We start from the raw sequence: 20680 nt of genomic DNA on the forward strand, positions 1-20680 counted from the left end.
ATAAACTTGAAGGAAATGTGCATTAAACACATTTTAGGCTATCCCTATTCTGGATGTTCTTGTGGGTTTTTCTGGTGAGGAAAGAAATGGGTTGCAATATGTATTGATAAATGCAAATACTTTTTACTCGTATTTTAGGTGTAGTAATTATATTCTGCCACTTGAGGGAACCATAAATATTTACATGGTTTACTCCAACTGAATAGATGCAGTACAACATCACTACATGTATGTACAGTTTCTGATTTATTTTTCCCCTAATTCATGTTGAAGTTCAGTCTTAGAAACTACACTTACAGTTTTAATCTGGCTCAATGAGGTTGTTCACTGCAGTTCATTATGGAGTAGTTTTTCTCCCCTGTCTAAATCTCAAGAACTTGGAGACTGACTTATTGTCATGTATTTATATGCTGTACATAATATATAGGATTGTGTTTGTCCAAATGCAGACAGTAAAGGAGGTGATCCTGGAACTGAGCTAATTAGTGATACATTTGTATGTTTTTAACCTGTGTTCTGTTTAATCTCCATAATAGCACCTGTCCAAGTTCACTACCACCCTATTGCTGTGAGTTGCAGTGAAGGCTACAGTTGTCTACTTTATTGCAACTGTCATTGTACTTCATTCTGCAATAGAAATACAGTCAGGCAGAGAAGAATAACTTCTGTCTTGTTAAGTACATCCCTATTTAAAAGGATGAGATGGGATAGATTTTTAAGAAATTCCTGGATGTGAGTGACAGAGGTTAAATTTTATTGCTCATCTTAGTTGCCCTGAGAAGGTGGTGATGGACAACATCTTTTAGACTGCTGTCATCCCTTTTGCAACTCTACCTCCACAATATTGAGAGGTAGGGAATTCCAGTATTTTGCCCAACAGTGATTAAGGGTAGCAAAAGCTACAGTACTTTAGTAAATTGCAACAGTTTTATTGTGGCATCAAAAGTTGTCTAGTATGTTAAACCAACTTTGATAAATTGCTATGACATATAACTCTGCTTGTGTTCATTTAAAGAGAAAGCCCCTTCCATTAATTCCAATTTGCCATTTCTTTCCTCCTTTCATTTATTTTCTAATTCATCTTCCTCAAATTTCCTTCTGTTAACTTAGCATGTATTTATTTGCTCTACACTTGTTTAAACATTTTAATGATGTTTCTCTCCCTCTTTTCCCCTCAGATTTGCATTGGTGCAGAAGCATACAGTGGAATTCAACCAATTGGCAATGGCTAATTCGGATGGCTCTGAAGCCATGTTAAATCGAGTTATGACAAAGGATAATATTGGGGTAGCGGTGCTCTTAGAGGTCCACAAGGATCTTTTTGGAGGTACATGTTTTACATTTTTTCAAACTACAAGCAAAAAGAAATGAATTGACATAGTTGGGTGAAGCAAGTGCATGTGAGATTTTCATTTGATTGGATGTTTCCTTTTGGGGAATAATTTAAAATGTCTGATTGGAATCTGTTTGCTTTTTTACTGTTGAGCTTAATTTTTATAATCAACTTATTTTTGCCTTCCAAATCACTTAGAGTTTTTATTGTACCTCAGCTTGACTTCTATATGCATTATGCAATGTACTTGCATTTCTTCTCCTTTCTAATTTCCTCCGGTCCATTCACCAGTTTGTAAATAAAAGGATGGAAAGTTGGCCCCTCCAATGCCAATTTTCAGAAAACTGAGAGGAAGTGAGCCAGTGTGGCCCATAGTGACAGATTGTCCAAGATTATTGTCTATTGTCTAATTTGCATCGGAGGGGAACAATAGGAGTAGGGTACATGGCCATGGATGGTTTACACGCTTTATAACGCGGGATGTCCTATATTAATACCCACCAGGACAAATTAGGTGCTTAACAGAGGCAGTGCCCTCTGTTAAGCACCTAACTTAAAAGGCAGCTCAGATTGTGCCAAAAATCCCTTTGTTGTTGTATAGGAATTTAAGTGTGAAACAGATATGCACCTCTGGGTCAGCATGAAATTTGTTATGAGCTTTTGTATTTTAATCATGTTAGAATGAAGGCAATACAGATATAAGGTGAGTGTAACTGATTTGTAAAAGAAATTGAGATCTATAATGCATAGTACTTGCATGTTTTTAACAATGTTTAATCTACTTAGTATCTAAGGAAATGAATTTGAAGAACTTTAAGATCTGTTTGCACAATTTCTGATCAATTTCTCAATTATTTCCTTTGGTCATGGTTTTTTTATTTTTTGCTGCAGTCACCTTTGATATTCGAAAGGTTCAGTCTTTCTCTTCCCCCACACCCCTCTGCCACATCCAGCGTATATGTTGCTGTAATTTTCGCATTGGAATCCGTCATACCAAATGATATTTGTAGGAAGCAGAGAAGCACAACTGGCAAGATTAAATGTCAGGCTTGATGGCCTTTGTTTGTTCAACCAAACAAAGTACGCAAGGGCTCTAGCCAATGCGGAAGCTATTGCCTGACTTGGTAATTACTGTTCATGCTATAAAGAGCTCAAATGACTGCATCTACAAACCCATACCTGAATAACTATTGCCCGGATGTGCACTCAGATCTTGCGCAGACCAGCTGGCAGAGGTATTCACGGACATCTTCAACCCCTCTATACAGAAATCTGAGGTCCCAATCTGATTCAAAAACCATCATCCCAGTATCAAAGAAAAGCCATATCTTAATGACTATCATCTGGTGGCTCTGACATCCATCATTATGAAATGTTTTGAAAGGTTAGCTATGGCACAAATCAATTCCAGCCTCCCAGATTGTCTGGATGCACTACAGTTCACTCACCACTGCAACAAGTCCACAGCAGAAGCCATTTCCCTGGCCCTGCACTCAACTCTGGAACACCTAGATAACAAAGACATTTATGTTGGACTCCTATTTATTGATTAACATGCTTGGCTTTCAAATCATTTATTCCTTAAACTCATTTCCAAACTCTATGGCTTGGGGCTCTGCTCCTCTCTCTCTGACTGGATCTTAGACTTCCTAACCCACAGACTGCACTCAGTAAGGATAGGCAACAACAACACCCCCATGATCATCCTCAACACTGGTGTCCCACTAAGGCTGGTCCTCAGCGCCTCACTATATTACTTATACACCTATGACTGTGTGGCCAAATTCCCCTCCAATGCGATTTTCAAGTTTGCTGATGACCTCACCATAGTGGGCCGGATCTCGAACAATGACGCGGCAGGGTACAGGAATGAATTAGAGGAACTGGTGCGACAACAGTACTGTCACCCTCAATATCATCAAAACAAAGGAAGCGTAATGGAGGACATGCCCCCTCAACAGAGATGAAGTAGAAATGGTTGAGAGTTTCAAGTTTTTAGGTGTCCACACCACCAACAAACTGCCGTCATCCCTCCATGCAAGCGCTATAGTTAAGAAAGCCAACTAATGCCTCTACTTTCTCAGGAGGCTAAGGAAATTTAGCATTTCCACTATGACTCTCACCAACTTTTGCAGATGCACAATATAAAGTGTTGTAGGTAAAATAATACACGTGAGACAAAACTCTGGGGTTATTCCAGAATTTTGGGAGAACTAGGACTACAGACTTCTCATAGAATACAAACACAAGTGGGTATTTATACATCATGACTCTTAGTATTAATCATGACACGAGTTTCCCATTCTGGCCAGAATTCTGGGTCTTCCTTGGTTGTGATGCAGCCCAGATGTAATCATAATTCACAGTCCATCTGGCAGCTGCAGTCATGACACGCGGTCATCATTCAAAACCTTTCTGCAGCAGTACCGGCATCCCTGTCTTTGAAGTTACTTGTGCGAAGTGGCTGTCCCAGCAGCTGTCAAAAGCCAGTATTGTAAACTACCATCTGTGTAATGATGTCCAACTAGGACAAATAGGTAAGATTTGCAAAGTCTACAAAATAACAGCCAGCTTAAACTATATGTCTTTACAAAAATGAGAGTTAAAGCATGTAATACATGAACAAATAACTTATATTAATGCCAGGATCAATATAAGTCTGGGAAGATCAGCCATGATGAAGGGTTATGTTTGTGACATATTTTAGGTACAAAATGCATTCACCTTTTCCCTACTTCAAAAGCATTTTTTCTGGTTGTATCATAACTTCGTATGGCTCCTGCTCTGTCCAAAACTGCAATAAATGCAACAGGTTGTGAACAAAGCCCAATCCATCACTCAAACCAGCCTCCCATCCATTGATGCTGCCTAGACTTCCCACTGCCTTGGAAAAGCAGCCAACATAATCGAAGACATCACGCACCCCGGACATGCTCTCTTCCACCTTCTTCCATCGGAGCAAAGATAGAAAAGTCTGAGGACCTGTACCAACCGACTCAAAGAATTTCTTCCCTGCTGCCATCAGATTTTTGACAAGACCTACTTGCATTAAGTTGAACTTTATTTACACCATAACTATAACTGTAACACTAATACCACTCTCCCCTTTCCTGCTTTGTATGGTATGCTTTATCTTGTGCAAGAAACAATACTTTTCACTGTACACAAATACATGTGACACTGATTCAAATCAAACATTTGTTCCCTAATCAACATCTGAAAGGATCAGGTCGTTTATTTTACTGTGTGCAAATTTACATCATTCCTACAGTGACTGCAGTTCAAAATTACTTGACAAAGCGCTTTAATGCCTTAAGGTTAAGTGTTGCAAAAATGCTAGTTTGCTTATGCTTTCAGTTGCTACATAGATTAAAAGTGACATTCCTTTCAGGTGTGAAGCCACTTCATGGAACAGAAAAGCAGCTAATACTTGTGGCCAATGCACATATGCACTGGGACCCTGAATACTCTGATGTGAAGCTCATCCAAACCGTGATGATTATCTCTGAACTCAAAGCTATTCTGGAGAAGTCAGCAGCTTCTCTTAGGCCAAGTTGCCCTTCTGCAGACCCTAACTGCATCCCATTGGTGCTGTGCGCAGATCTCAATTCACTGCCAGATTCAGGTAAGACCATCAAGGATAACTTAGAATGACTAGTATCTGTAGTATGCTTGCTGACTTTTAAAACAAAGCCTGTACATAGGATTTTGAGTAAGGTTTGTTCCACACAGTTGAAATCGGTGTTCTTAACAAATCCAATCCAATTTAGTTTGTGTGCTGCTCCTTTTGACAATGTGCCTTTTAGGAAAAAGATACACAAAATCAAATTAATGTGTTCAATTTATGCAATATAATTAGCTGCAACATTATTTTAATACGTGCTTTATGAAGTTAATGTCAAATTGCTGTCTAAGAGCACAGCACAGGGGCAGTTGTAATACGAGATGCAAACCAAATTTACCAGTATATCCAATCTATCAACTGCACTGACTCCATTTGTTCTGTAGGTGTTGTGGAATACTTGAGCACTGGAGGTGTTGCACAGAATCACAAAGACTTCAAGGAGCTGAGGTACAATGAGTGTTTGATGAACTTCAGCTGTAATGGGAAGAATGGAACTTCTGATGGCAGAATTACTCATGATTTCCAGCTAAAGAGCGCTTATGAAAGCAACTTGATGCCTTACACAAATTACACTTTTGACTTCAAGGTAAGTAGTAGGCTGCACTGTGGCTTGGGCTTGTGGAATATTTGCAGATGATGCTGATCTTTTTCACAGTTAACAGCTGCAATGATGATTAACTGCTCTATTTTGATATTTTTAGTAGGGCTTGTGATGGTGGAGGCAACCTAGTTTAGTGGATGGGCTACATGAGCAGCCCTCTATCTCAGTGGGCCGCAAGATTGAAACCAGAATTGTTGTCTAACCATGACCCTATGAATGAGATTGAATACGTACCAATTATTTCATAAGTTATAGAAAATGTTTTAAAATTCATATTAATAGAACTATCACCAATTTCAAATGGTAAAAAGAAAATAAATAGTCATGCTTCGGAAGCAGAGGGAACACATGGCTCTCAGTCAATGTTATGTGCAATCAGCATGCACCTCACCTCTGCTTGCTCTTGCTTTATGTGTATCACTTCAGTCAAACAGTGGGGGAGGGAAAAGAACGACGTGGACAGAAATCAGAAGAACGTGGCAATCCTGCATTTCAGCAATGATCAAAAATGTGTCATGGCCACACTCAGAATCCAAATGGGCCACATATGACCCATCACTGGTTTTGAATGAAATTTTACATTCTTTAATAAAAACAAGATAAAATTAGACTCAATAATATTTTTGAACAGTTGTCTTCTAGCTTGTTAATGGAATGATTCATGCAAAAATGTACCTGTGTTTCAGGTCTGAGATTTCCCGTGTATTATGAACAATTGTGATCTGGTGCATTGCTTTAATTATCTTGCATGGCTTTAATAGTCTCATTTTATTGAGACCTATATTAGAATCAACCTAGTTCATTATATAATCTAGTTTTATCCCACTCTTGCTACCTCCTCCTGCATGTGGAACTGCATGGTTGAGGGTTAGGCGGATGGCCCACTCAGCAATTTTGCCAATATCATTCTGTAGCTAGCATATGCTAGCTATCATGTTGTATCGTCCTTGCACACTAATCCATTACCAATTACAGCCTCATCATCGGGCCTTTTTTTTCCCACCACCAGCATTTTGCTATGCAGCTATCATATAATAGTGTCCTACTGTTTCATCTTAAAGCATTCTCCAGAGTCTTAACTGTACCTTGTCACGCAAGACAAATGGCAGATTTTTTTTTCATTAATTGTTTTGGGTGACCTCCTAAACTGAATAGCTCTCACATGAGCAGCATTCTGATCTACTTATATCTTCCCCTCCAAATTCTACACTAATTTTTTTGAGTTTCCTGCTCCCCAGCTCGTTCCAAGCTACGGTGAACATAATCTTATCCTCCTCCTTGGCAATGGGAGTATTAACCTTCAGCATATTTCCAATACAGGAAACATAGGAAGTGGGACCAAAAGTAGGCAAATTCAGTCCTTCTAGGCTGCTCCATGATTCAGTCAGATCATGGCTGATCTCTTCCTGGTCTCAAATCCACTTTCCGACCCTGTTCCCCATATCCCTTTTTGTTCATTAGAAATATATCCATCCCTTTCTTAAAATGATTCCACCATGCTATGCAACAGCGAGTTACACAAATTCACCACCCTCTGCGAGAAGTAGCTCCTCCTCATTTGTTTTAAATCTCCCATCTCTCAACCTATACCTGTCACCTCTTCTAGATTGTCCTGTAAGAGGAAACATTTGTTCTGTGTTTACTGTATCAATTTCTTTTAGAATTTTATGTACCTCAATCTGATCCCCTCTCGTTCTTCTGAACTCTAGTGTGTATAAGCCCAAACTGTTTAATCTCTCTTCGTTGCATCAATCTTTTCATCCCCAACATCAGTATTGTGAACTGCCTCCAATGCCACCACAATCTTCTTCAAATAAGATCAAAACTGGACACAATACTCCAGATGTGGTCTCAGCAACAGCATTTCTCCACTTTTATACTCCAGTCCTTTTGCAATAAATGTCAACGTTCCATTTGCCTTTTTTTAATGACGTATACCTGTGTACTGACTTTGTGATTCATGAACAAAGACACCCAGATACCTCTGCCTGGATGCATTTTGAATCTTCTTTCCTTCTAGATAATTTGCCTTTTCTATTTTTTTTGTCTGTCAAAATGGATAACTTCACATTTACTCACATTAAACTCAATCTACCTAATTTTGGCCCATTTTCCTCATCTATCTAAATCCACCTGTAAGATCTTTATATCCTCTTCACTGACTACTTTCTCAACTATTTCGGTACCATCCGCAAATTTTGCTATGTTACACTCTGTCCCTGCTTGCAGATCATTTATATAGATTGTAAGCAGTTGAGGTCTGAGGACTGAACCCTGCAGCACCCTACTAGTTACATTTCATCAGCCAAAGAAGGACCTATTTATCCCAACTCTCTGCTTTTCTGTCAGCCAGCCAATCCTACCTCCAATCCCCTTTGACCTCCCTTCTAAATCAGTCTTTCATGCAACACCTTGTCAGACACCTTCTGCAAATCTAGATATACCACATCCACAAGTCTCCCCTATCCACCTTGCTGGTTATGTCCTCAAAGAACTCAAGCAAATTTGTCAAGCATGATTTAGCTTTCATTAAACCTTGTTAACAATGGTGATTTGAACACTTCTTATTTCAGATTTTCAAAGTGTCTTCACTCTGTCTTTATTGTTTTCACACCATGAATTTACCCAATATTGTCTTTTGGTATGGTGCCTTATAGCTTTGGTGCCTGTGCTACTGCTTTCTGTCAGCTAGGTGACCCTTTATATCTCTAACCACGACCTTTTCATTTTAATGAAGAGGTTGGGCTTGTACTTGAGTTAGGATTGTTTGCCCTTATGGGAGAGTCAAAGATCAGAGGGCACAATCTGAGTAAAGGATCACACATTTAAGACCGAGATGAGAATGAATTTCTTCTCGGAGGGTAATGAATCTGTGGAATTGTTTACCGCAGAGGGCCTTAGAAGCTGGATGTTCATGACTGAGATGTACAGGTTTTTAATCAGTCAGGGAATTGAGGATTATGAAGATAAGGTGGAAGAGTTGGGTTGAGGATTATCACAGCTAATCAGTCATGATCTCATTAAATAGTGAGGCAGACTTGATAGGCCAAATGGCCTACTTTTCTTGTGTCTTATGGTGTCTCCAATGAAACCTTTTCTATTAATACTGCTAATGGCACTTTCTCATTGTCTGTAAATTGAGACTCTTGGAATCACTGCACAAAAGGAGCCCTTTGGCACATTGTATTTCCTAACAGTCTCTCTCAAAGTCATCTTTTTTCAGAATCTTTAAATTGTAATCCTATGTCTAGCATCTCCTTTCTCATGCAGACAATATTTTTGCAACCCAGGCTGGATACTATTTAAGTACTACCATCTGTTTCACTTAATCTTCTTTTCAACTTTGATTTGTACTATTGGCTTGATACATCACCCAGTTTCTCAGCAGGTAATTAACATAATCTGCAGCTTTGCTATTACATTTTTTTTTGGTAGTGATGAGTCTCCTTCCTGAACTGCTTTTCACTCTTTTTTTAAATATATTTTTATTGAAGGATTTTCTGAATTTTTCGAACAACACAAAAAATCTCAGGGGTTGGTACAGTAATAGCAAAATCATTTTCCACATATACAGAAAGAGACGGAAGACCATCAATATAGTTGGTGTGGAATGTCCATTATTTATTACAAACAGCGTCTCCAAAGGTACAATGAAAGGGTGTTTCAGAGATTGGGGGAAAGCAGGATAATAAGGTAACGCCTTGAATACATGGCTGAATGGTTCATGCCCTCTCTTACAGGATACTGGCGGCAGAGTCATGTAACTTGTATTCCAGAATTTTCCAAATGGCTACTGTCATTGTGCTCTTGACCAAGGAGAACATAGGATATTGACACAGATATAGAAAAGGCTGATCAGTCAAATATTCGCACACTGTACTTAGCAACGCACCAAAATATACTTCCCCCATCTCCAGCTATATCAGGGGCACCATTGATACAAAAGTGTCTTCTCCCAGAATATGTTCTGTCTGCACTTTGCAGGATCCATCAGAGAATTTTTGAATCCAAAATAACAAAAGTACAGATACAAACTCTGTGACACCAATAGTTGCAAGGGGGTTTTTCTCACTAGCTATGAAGACTTGTTGGGCCATATGTGCAACCTCCATATCAAACCACCCACATACCTCCTCACAGTGGCACTACCCATATTGACCATGACAAGAGTAAAGGTTACAAGGTAAGAAACATCACTGTTATAAATGCATGGATTTTAACAAAAACGGATAAATATCGCACAGCCCTAGTGTCATGCAATCTACCCAGTGCACTCCCAACAAACTCGAGCTCTGTAAGGATATTAAACAGCTAAGATTTAATTTTAAAACAGGACCAGAAATAGTGCAGGTGATCCCCAGACCACTTTTTGTCCCCTGGCTTAACAGACATAGTGGGTCAAATCTGTACCTTAAGCTTTGAGTAATTAAAGAAACATGCTGAGAGATGAATTCCATTATAAACAAATGGACATTCCTGCTTTTCAAAGGATAATAGGTGAAATTTGCCTGATTGCCTGTATACTAGATCGCCCCTGTCAGCATGATGATTAACACACTTTTTTGATTTTGAAATAATAATAAATGTCATGTATTGAGGGTCAAGAGGCCAAAGCCTTTGTAGGATTATTGAACAGCATTAAGGGTCCTTCAGATGTTGCCCTCAGGGTAGTAGGGTGAAGCAGGACAAATTGCATTCAGAAAGCTTTCAAACACTTTCTAGCTTTATCAAAATCTTTCGTGACCAAAGCTATGAAAAGGTTAGATTGCTGGCAGGGGTCAGGGCGCAAGTGGATTCAATGCGCCCCTTCAAAATTAGCTTTCATCTTGTGGTTAAGAAAACGTGATAGCCAATTCTCAGAAGATTTTAGCTAGGTGCTCATCCTCGGCTCCTGGAAAGTCGGTTATATGGACGTTTCGGTCCTGGCTGACCAGATGATCAGGACATCAGACATACCAAGTATCTTTTTTTTTCAAGGATTGAAAAGGGAGTTGCATTCTTGACCATAAGGATTCTTTCCTCCACTTCATCAAGCTTCTTTAGTTCTGAAGTTCTGTTCCAGAAAGCTAAGTCTGTCTATAACTGTAATCATGTTGGTGGTCATTATCTACAATGCTTTTGCCAGACCAAGAGCCTACTCGCTTACCAAATCGGCATATTGAGGACTAGGCTCCACCCTGGCTGCCTCCAACTCCTCCTTTCTGTTGAGGACCTTCATGACTTACTCGTTACTTTGCCCCAAAACCTAACCAGTCTTCCCAGGACATAATAGCAAGCTTTCACTCCAAGGTAAGTGTTAACAGGCTGTGCATCAGGATAAATGAAAGGATTAAAAGATGAGTAGTGCCATAGATCACAACAGTTCCTGTGACCCCCTTTCTTTGATCAGGAACTGTATGCATCTTGGCCAAAGGTAATGACTTTAGGTAATGACCAGGTCTGCAAGAAGATTGCCTCTTGGGTTTCGAGGGAGCGATTGACCATCGTCCTCCCTTGGCAATTTCCTGCGTTTTGTTTATCCCTGCAGCAGAATGACAGAGATCAGTACCTCAATGTGAAAAGCGTTGTGGGTAAAAATTTGTGCCTCACCGTTATAGGCGAAACATTAGAATTGCTGTGCAAATTCTAGTTTCCATTCTGAAATGTCTTCACACTGACATGAAGAAACTACTGCTGTTATAATGGTTGTGATTGCACAGCCTTCTGTTAGTTCTGTTATGAGCAGGATCCTAATTGTGACCTGACCAACAAAGCTTTTTAGCCTGTGATAGTTTTTCTTACTGAGTCTGTCTATAGTCTTTGCTGAAGTTACATAATTTGGTTCTTTGTTACATTCTGTCATGTGGCTGGTCCTGTGGTTTTATTTGAGATTGCCTTGGCATCAAGCCAACTCTATGGAGTCACTCTATCGTTAAAAAGTAACTTATTTAGGAAGCATTGACACTTCAGCAATTCTAAAGAAAATAAATGTATTGACCACGAAAAGAGAACTACACAGTCAAATCACTCACTTTTTAAAATTTTCATCTTGTGTTTCTTTTTATAGTTTTTGTTGGGTTGTATAAGATGTAAGGGGGAAACGAATAACATTGGATTCAAATTGGTTGGAGGGGAGAAAATGGAGTTTTCCTCAGAATGATGGCTCACAGGGTACACATCTGGAGCCACTTTGTTTATTGTATGTATCAATAATTTTGCCGCAACTTCTGTTGGCATACTGCCAAAATAGGTAAAAGTTGCAAAAAAAATTGATGTTTAACTGGGAGGGAGCTAACTTCCATGAGGCAAGAATGGAGTTGGGTTGGTTAGACTGGAGTGAAAGGTTGGCAGGAAAATCTTAGCTGAACAATGGGCTACTTTTAAAACTGTCAAGGCATGTTCCCTTAAAAGGGAAATCTAAGGCAAGCAGATCCAGAGCTCCCTGGATTGAAAAAAAAAATGAAAATCAGGAATAAAAACTGCTCATGTCAAGTAGAAAGTACAGTTTGAGAACCAAGAGAAAAATAACATTCAGCAGAAAGGTAAAAAAGCACATTAGTTAAGTGAGGAGGAATTGACAAAAGACTGGCAGCCAAAATAAAGGGGAATCCCCAAGTCTTCTATGGGGCATATATAAAATGTAGAACAGTGGTAAAAGATGAGTAGGGCTGATCTAAAAGGAGATTTGCACATGGAGGCAGGGGATATGGCTGAGATATTAAATGGATGCTTAGTATCCATCTTTACCCTGGAGGTTGTTGCTACCCAGGGCATGGAGACACTTCAGGAAGTTCATAGAATCTCTCCAGCGCAGAAGGAGGCCATTCAGCCCATCGAATCTGCACTGACCACAATCCCACCTAGGCCTACCCCCATATCCCTACATATTTACCCACTAATCCCTCTAACCTACGCATCTCAGGACACTAAGGGCAATTTTAGCATGGCCAATCAATCTAACCCTCACACCTTTGGACTGTGCGAGGAAACCCACGCAGTCACAAGGAGAATGTGCAAACTCTACACAGCCAGTGACCCAAGCCAGGAATTGAACCTAGGTCCCTAAAGCTGTGAAGCATCAGTGCTAACCATTGTGCTACTGTGCCATCCCAGGCCCTATTCCCATATCACCACACTTGCTCTGCTAATCTCCGAACACTAGGGTAAATTTAGCATGGTGAATCAACCTAACCTGCACATCTTTGGACTGTGGGAGTATCTGGAAGAAATCCATGCAGACACGGGAGGGGAAAAAGTGCAAACTCCACATACGAAGTGACCCAAGGCGAGAATTGAACTCAGGTCCCTGGTGCTGTGAGGCATCATGCTGCCCATAAAGTTCTGCCAATAGAAAGGCTCAAAATTGATTGTCACTGAAAGTTGACAAGGCACTGGGACTAGATGAGATGTATCCAGGCATATTGAAGGAAATGAGAATGGAAATTGTGGGTGCACTGGACATAATCTTTCAGTCTTCTCTAAAATCCTGAGAATTGCAAATATTATGCCCTTATTCAAAAAAGGGTTTAAGAATAGCCCTAGTAATTACACCCAATCAATTTAACATCAGTAGTAGCAATCTTGTGGAAACAATTATTCGGGATAATTTAGGAGTCACACGGAAAAATGTAGACAAAAGGGGGAAATCATGTTTAACTAGCTGGAACTTTTGAGGAGGTGAAGGGGTCAATGAGGGTAATGCTGTTGATGTGGTAGACTTAGACTTTCAGAAGGTATTGGATACAATGCCAGATAACAGACTCAAAGTTTCAGCACATAAAAGGGACAGTAGCAATATGGATACAAAAATGCCTGAATAATAGGATGCAGAGAGTAATGGTCTGTGGATGTTTTTTGGGCTGGAGAAAGGCTTGTAATAGTGTCGCCGAGGGGTTGGTATTGTAACCGTTGCCTTTCCTGATCTAGATTTTAGTCTACAGATGATACAAAACTTGGAAGTGTTGTTAAGTATGAAGAGGATGGTGTAGAACTTCAAAAGGATGTAGACAAGTTGGTGGACTAGGCAGATAAATGGCAGGTGAAGATCAATGCCAAGGACTGTGAGGTAATGCATTTGGTAGGAAGAGCAGGGCAAGACCATATGAAATATGTTAAAATTCTAAAAGGTTGCAGGAGCAGAGGGACCTGGGTATATATGTACATAGATCATTGAAGATGGCAGAACAGGTGGAGAGAACATTTAATAAAGCTTATGGTATTCTGGGCTTTATTAATAGGAGAATAGATAACTAGAGCAAGGAGATAATGTTGAACTTGTACAAGACGCTACTCAGATGGCGTAGTGTGTAGTTTTGGGCGAAACACCGTGGGAAGGATGTGACCACATTGGAAAGGCTGCAAAAGCAGCTCATAAGATTTAGGCGCATAATTACGCCGTTCGGCCTACTTGAACCCGCTCTGCCATTCAATCGTGGCTGATATGCTCTCCATCCCCATTTTCCTGCCTTCCCCCATAACCTTTCAACCTGTTACCTATTAAAAATCTGTATAACACTTTAAATTTACTCAGTATCCCAGCATCCACTGCACTTTGGGGTTGCAAATTCCACAGATTCATAACCCTTTGGGAGAAGTAGTTTCTCCTCAACTTTGTTTTAAATTTGCTACCCCTTATCCTAAGACTGACCTCTCATCCTAGAATGCTCCACCAGTGGAAGCATCTGCTCCATGTCTACTTTATCTGTACCGGTTATCACCTTGAATACCTCAATTTGAGCTCCCCTCATTCTTCTAAATTCCAGAGAGTACAGGCCTAAACTACTCAATCTCTTAAAACAAACCCCTCATGTCTGGAATCAATCTAGTGAACCTGCTCTGAACAGCCTCCAATGTCATTACATCTCTCCTCAAATACAGGGACCAAAACTGTGCACGATATTTCAGGTGCGGTCTCACCAATGCTTTTGTGTATTTGCAACAATATTTCCTTATATTTATATTCTGTTCCTTTAGCTATAAATGCCAACATTCCACTTGCTTTCTTTATTATCTGCTGTACCTGCATCCTAGTTTTCTGTGATTCATGAACGAGGACACCCAGGTTCCTCTGCACTTGAGCACTCTGAAGTCTCTTCTCATTTAGATAATAAGTCACCTTCCCATTTTTGCAACCAAAATGCATGATCTCACACTTATCCACATTTAAGCTCCACTTGCCACATTTTGGCCCACTCTCCTAACCTATCTATATCCATTTTAAGGTTCTTATATCCTCATTGCAACTTACTGTCCCACCTATTTTTGTCACCTGAAAATTTGGCGATAGAGCCTTATCCCTGTATCCAAGTCATTAGTATCGATTGTAAATAGCTGGGGTTGAAGGATCGAACTCTATGGTACCCAGCTAGTTACTTCCTGCCATCCAGGAAAAAAAATTATCCTGACCCTTCTGCCCATCAGCTAATCACCTATCCAAGCTGATAAATTACCCCTAATCCCATGTGATCTAACCTTGTGAAGTAACTTTTTGTAAGGCACCTTATCAACCGTCTTCTGGAAGTCCAGATATACTACATCCACAGAATCCCCACTATCCACTTTGCTTGTTACGTCCTTAACAAGAATGGTTCTAGGGATGAGAAACTTCAGTTATGAGGATAGATTGGAGAGGTTGAGACTGTTTCTCTTGGAGAGGACAAGGCTGAGAGGAGATGTTCAAAATCATGGGGGGGCTGGGCAGAATCCATGGAGAGAAATTTTCCTGCTCCTAAAAAGATCAACAAGAGAAGCACCAATTTTAATGTGATTTGTGAAAGAAGTAATTATGATGTGAGGGAAAACTTTTTCAGTGTTTAGCACTGCTGCCCTCAGCACCAGGGACTTGAATTCAGTTCCAGCCTTCACTGACTGTGTGAAGCTTGTACATTCTCTCCATGTGTGCATGGGTTTCCTCCCACAATGTAAAGATGTGTAACTTAGATGGATTCGCCATGGTAAATGTATGGGGTTATAGGGATCAGCCCGTGGAGAGGGTCTGGGTAAAATACACTATCAGAGAGTTGGTGCAGATTCGATGCAAGATGAGGCCACTCAGCCCAATGTAGGGATTCTCTGGTTCTGTGGAGTGGTTTAGGTCTGCAATTGCGTAGAAAGCGAGTTCAGTCGGGTTGTTGGATGATTACTTGAATAGAAGCAATATGTAGGGGTGTGGGGAAAAGGCAAGGGTCTTGGCCCTTAGAAGATAAGGGACTTGGGTGTGGGGAAAAGGGTAAAGGTGAGGCACTTGGCCATAATGCTTGTTTGGAGAACCAGTACAGACATCGGCCAAGAAGCCTCCTGTGCCATTAACAGTTTTGTGAAGGTGGGGATAAGCTAAAAACAGATGGATGTAATGCAATCTTCTTTATATCCCATGCATGTTTTGTAAATTGGCCAAAGGTTGTGCATGCTTGGTGGCAATTCTTGAAAGGCTAAAATCAGTTGTCTCAGAAGTATATTGGCACTGATCAGGCGGATGCGATGTCACTGGCTTGAGCACCTTCAAAGGATGGAAGACTAATGTATATCCAAGGATTTTCTGTAAGGCAAATTAACGAGAACAGAATACCAGCAGGATGCTGAAAGCTCCATCCAAGGTTGTCTGCAAGTGATATGAAGTCCCTAAACCTTTATTTCCACACCTGGGAAACACTTGGCTATCACCAGCAGGAAATGGAGACATCATCTGTGTGTCAGCATACTGGGTTCAGTGGCTCCATCGACAACTGATAATTACTTCGTATGGAGGCATTTGTGGCAGATCAAAGTGTCTCAGATTGGCCTCTTCAACCATCAGCAACACTTCTCCAATAGAAATTGCCCCATCCCTAGGGAATTTGATTTGCTGCATGCCTTGGATTAATGTAAGTGCTATGATGATTGATCTCACGAAACATGTGATAATGCATTTTTGGCTTTAGAAAAAAGCAGCATCAGTTATTCTGAGGTGCAATGAAAAAGCAGAAGGATTTGAGATTCAACTTTATAGGATATTAAGTCCCTACTTGGGTAGAAAAGGCCATTTTTTTTCAAAAATTGACAAAATTATAAGTTTTTTTTTATTTTGAGGTAGAGAGAGAGTCTGCAGAAGAATCTAGCTAGGCTGGGCGAATGGGCCAGGAACTGGCAAATGGAATTTAATGTTGGCAAGTGTGAGGTGGTCCACTTTGGTAGGAATAATGGTAGGAAGGACTATTACTTACATGGCGAAAAACTGCAGCAGGCGACAGTGCAGAGGGACCTCGGGGTCCTTGTGCATGAGTCGCAAAAACCCAGCCTGCAGGTGCCGCAGGTGGCCAGGAAGGCTAATGGGATGCTGGCCTTCATAGCGAGGGGGATTGAATATAAAAGTAGGGAGGTCTTGCTGCAGCTGTATAGGGCATTGGTGAGGCCGCAGCTGGAGTACTGTGTGCGGTTTTGGTCGCCACACTTACGCAAGGATATTTTGGCCTTGGAGGGAGTGCAGAGGAGGTTTACTAGGCTGATACCGGAGTTGAGGGGGTTGAACTATGAGGAGAGGCTGAATAAACTAGGCTTGTACTCATTAGCGTTTAGAGTGAGGGGAGATCTCATTGAGATATATAAGATGATGAATGGGATGGCTAGGATAGAGGTGGAGAGACTCTTCCCGCTCAGAAAGGACAGTAGGACTAGGGGGCACAGCCTCAAGATAAAGGGGGGGGGGCGGTTTAGAATGGAGTTAAGGAGGAACTTCTTCACTCAAAGGGTGGTGAATCTTTGGAATTCTCTGCCCGTTGAAGTGGTGGAGGCTGCCTCACTAAATATTTTTAAGACATGGGTTGATGGGTTTTTGATGAGTGAGGGGATTAAGGGTTATGGGGAGAGGGCAGGAATGTAGAACTGAGCCACGACAGATCAGCCATGATCTTATTGAATAGCGGGGCAGGCTCGAAGGGCTAGATGGCCTACTCCTGCTCCTATTTCTTATGTTCTTATGTAATATGGAAGGGAAGTGATAATGCTGAGGCCATAAAATCATAAACCCCAGTTAGAGATGTATTTCACACTGTAAGAAGGATAATTAAATTTTGGATTCATTGTTAAGCGAGCCTGGGAAAATTGCTTTGTTACAGCAATTCAGATAATGGGGTGCCTAACTGGTAGCTCAGCTGGCTCAGGCACAATAAGCTGACCACATAATTGGGTTACATAGTACTGCAGGTTTTGGTGTCATGGCAACCCAAAAGTAATTTTGAAAAAGGCAGCTGACTTGCTTTTAGTATCTTTAAAGTGCAGCCTGCACTAATCTCCACACCAAAAGGAAATAGCACAGACTTGCCTGCCATGATTGTACCAGCAGTTGCATGGACATCAGGTGTGTATCAGTCAACATCTAAAACTGATCTGGCTCTTCATCTGCCGTTTTGTACCTTGTAGATCCAGTAAATGCCTTATCTCTAATGCATGCAACTGACCATGAGTCCAGCTGCACAAGCGGCTCCCACGAGCATTATGTTAGGATATCAGATCAGAAACTCCAAGGTATGTTATGAAGTCAGACTGCAGCCCAATAATATATCGACTTTGACATTAATGTGAGGATGGGATGTTTCACTCCAGACACAATTCTACTGACAAACCAGGGAGCTTTTATTAAAACAAATTTTATTTAACAATACTATAACAAGTGAATTAATTTAACTTTTACAATTGAACAATACTTAAACATGACAAAATGCAATTCCTAACTGCTAATCTATTACTGAGTTCCAATCAGGCAATAATTCTTTTATGGACTTCAACCTTTTAGTTTGCAAAACACATACATGCTTGCTTTGACTTAGGTTACCAGTCCTGATGCTTTCAAAAAAAGCCTCTGGAGAAAGAGAGACTGCTTTCTTCTAGCAGTCCAGGCAGCAACCGCTTGTATTTTAAAATGAAACACTTTCTTTCCTGCAAGCTTAACTCTTCCCATTAACCACACGACTCTGTCAATCAAACTAGTTTTAAATCCTAGGAGAACTTAAATAGATAAAAGGTTAGTTAATTCTACAAAGTAACACATTCCTGGCTAAAATGTTGTTATTCTGCTCTCAGCATTTGAGTTGCATGTTTAAACATAAAATGTCAAAATAGCACAGTATCATCACCGTTAGTAAAGGTTAATAGGGAAAACATTGAAGGGTATAACAGTAGTCTAGCAATGGCTAGTATTTAAATAACTAATTCATGTTTTCATGTTTTACAATAAATATACATTCATTTTAAGGCATCTTCCTCAACAAGGAAACTGAATCAACCGTTGCTAACAAAGGATGTTATAAGTTGAATTAAATCAAAAGAGCCTTATAAAGTTGCCAAAAAAGAGAGGATGTAGGCCTGACAATTAGATCCATTTTAGAATTTGGTAAAGGAAGACCAAGAATTTAATGAATAAAGGGAGAATGTAGTATGAATGTAAGCTAGCAAGTAAAATAAATCCGACTGCAACAGTTTCTATAGGTACATAAAGAAGAAAAGGTGAGCAAGGCCAAATGTGGGTCCATTGTAGTCAGAGACAAGAGACTTCAGAATGGAACATGGGGAAAGGGCACAGAAGTTAAAAATTACTTTGTCCGCGAACAGAAGATGCAAGAAATTTCTCAGTAATAATAATGAACCAAGGGACTATTCAGGAAGAACTACTGTGGTAAATTAATTATAGTAAAAAAAAACTAGTATTGGAAAAATTAATGAGACTAAGTTGATAAATCTCTGGGACCCAATCATCTACATCCCAGAGTGTTGAAAGAATTGGCTGTCAAGATAATGGCTGCATTAGCAGTCATCTTCCAAATTCTATACATTCTGAAATGGTGCTTGCAGATTAATCCCAATGATTAAGAAAGAAGAAATAAAACTAGGAATTACAGAGCTTGTTAGCCTGATGTCAGTAGGAGGGAAAATGCTGAATCTGTTGTACAGGACGTGATAACTGGACACCTTTTTGGTTGCTGTCAATTTATGAAAGAGAATTTTTTTTTTGAAGATGTTACTTAGCAATATAGATAAGGAACCCATGGATGTTATGTATTTGGATTTTCAGAAGGCTTTCTTTTGAAGTCCCACATAGGAAGTTGGTAAACAAAATTAGAACACATGCATAGGAAGTAATATTCTGAAGATTGGCCAATGGACAGAAAACATTTGGATTAAGTAGGTCATTCTTAGATTGGTAATCCTGAGACTAGAGGAGTACCATGAGGATCCGAACTTGGGCCCCAGCTGTTCACAATCTTGTATCAAAGATGTGGATATGAGGAACATGGAATCATACAGCGCAGAAGAGGCCCTTCGGCCGATCAAGTCTGCATCAACACACTAGAACTTCCACATAATCCCATCTATCAGCACTTGGCCCATTGCCCTGAATATTATGATGTGCCAAGTGTTCATCCAGATACTTTTTAAAAAGTATGTGAGCCAACCTGCTGCTACCACCGTCCCAGGCAGTGCGTTCCAGACCGTCACCACCCTCTGGGCAAAAAGGTTTTTCTTCACATCCACTCCCTTAAACCTCCTGTCCATCACCTTGAATGTATATATCTCCTTATGACTGACCCTTCAACAAAGGGGAACAGCTGTTCCTTATCCACTCCGTCCATATCTTGTAATCTTGTACACCTCAATCAGGTAGCCCCTAAATGTGATGTTTTCAGGTGACACAATTTGCATTTCAGCCGAGTTGTGAGAATGATTCAAAGAGACTTCAGGGAATTTGGACAAATTTAGTGGGCGAACAAAAATATAGCACCTGGAATGTAATGTTGGTAAGTGTGAAGTTATCACTTTACGAGGAACAGAGGTGCAGAGTATTTCTTAAATGGTGAGTGATAGGGAAGTTTTGGAAGTCAAATGGTACGTTGGCCTTTATTTCACGAGAATTTAAGTACAGGAATAAGGATGTTGTCGTCCTTCAATTGTACAGAGCTTTGGTGAGACTATATATTCCATATATCATCCATTTCAATTGCACTGCTATCATCACAAGACAGTTGATCAGCCATGATCTAGTTGAATGGCAGAACAGGATCTAGGGGCTGAATGACTTGCTCCCCAATGTTTCTATCAGAAGGAGACTTTTTTTGGTGAAGTTTTTGTTTTACTTTTTGAAGCATTAGTGGAATCATTGTGTACTATGGAG

The 20680-nt window shown here is 40.3% G+C and overlaps 1 protein-coding gene across 1 annotated transcript in view; it reads left to right on the plus strand.

Annotated features, from left to right (window-relative positions):
* Window positions 1-20680, plus strand: part of cnot6l (CCR4-NOT transcription complex, subunit 6-like) — a 92025-nt gene that overhangs the window by 66975 nt on the left and 4370 nt on the right. Inside the window, exons 9-11 of the mRNA XM_080191318.1 lie at window positions 1179-1327; window positions 4725-4958; window positions 5342-5544. Coding sequence (XP_080047444.1) covers window positions 1179-1327; window positions 4725-4958; window positions 5342-5544 — 586 coding nt within the window. The remainder of the gene's footprint in view (window positions 1-1178; window positions 1328-4724; window positions 4959-5341; window positions 5545-20680) is intronic.

The sequence above is a fragment of the Carcharhinus amblyrhynchos genome, chromosome 1 (genome assembly GCF_965287045.1).
Source record: "Carcharhinus amblyrhynchos chromosome 1, sCarAmb.v2.hapA, whole genome shotgun sequence".
NCBI classification, from domain to species: domain Eukaryota; kingdom Metazoa; phylum Chordata; class Chondrichthyes; order Carcharhiniformes; family Carcharhinidae; genus Carcharhinus; species Carcharhinus amblyrhynchos.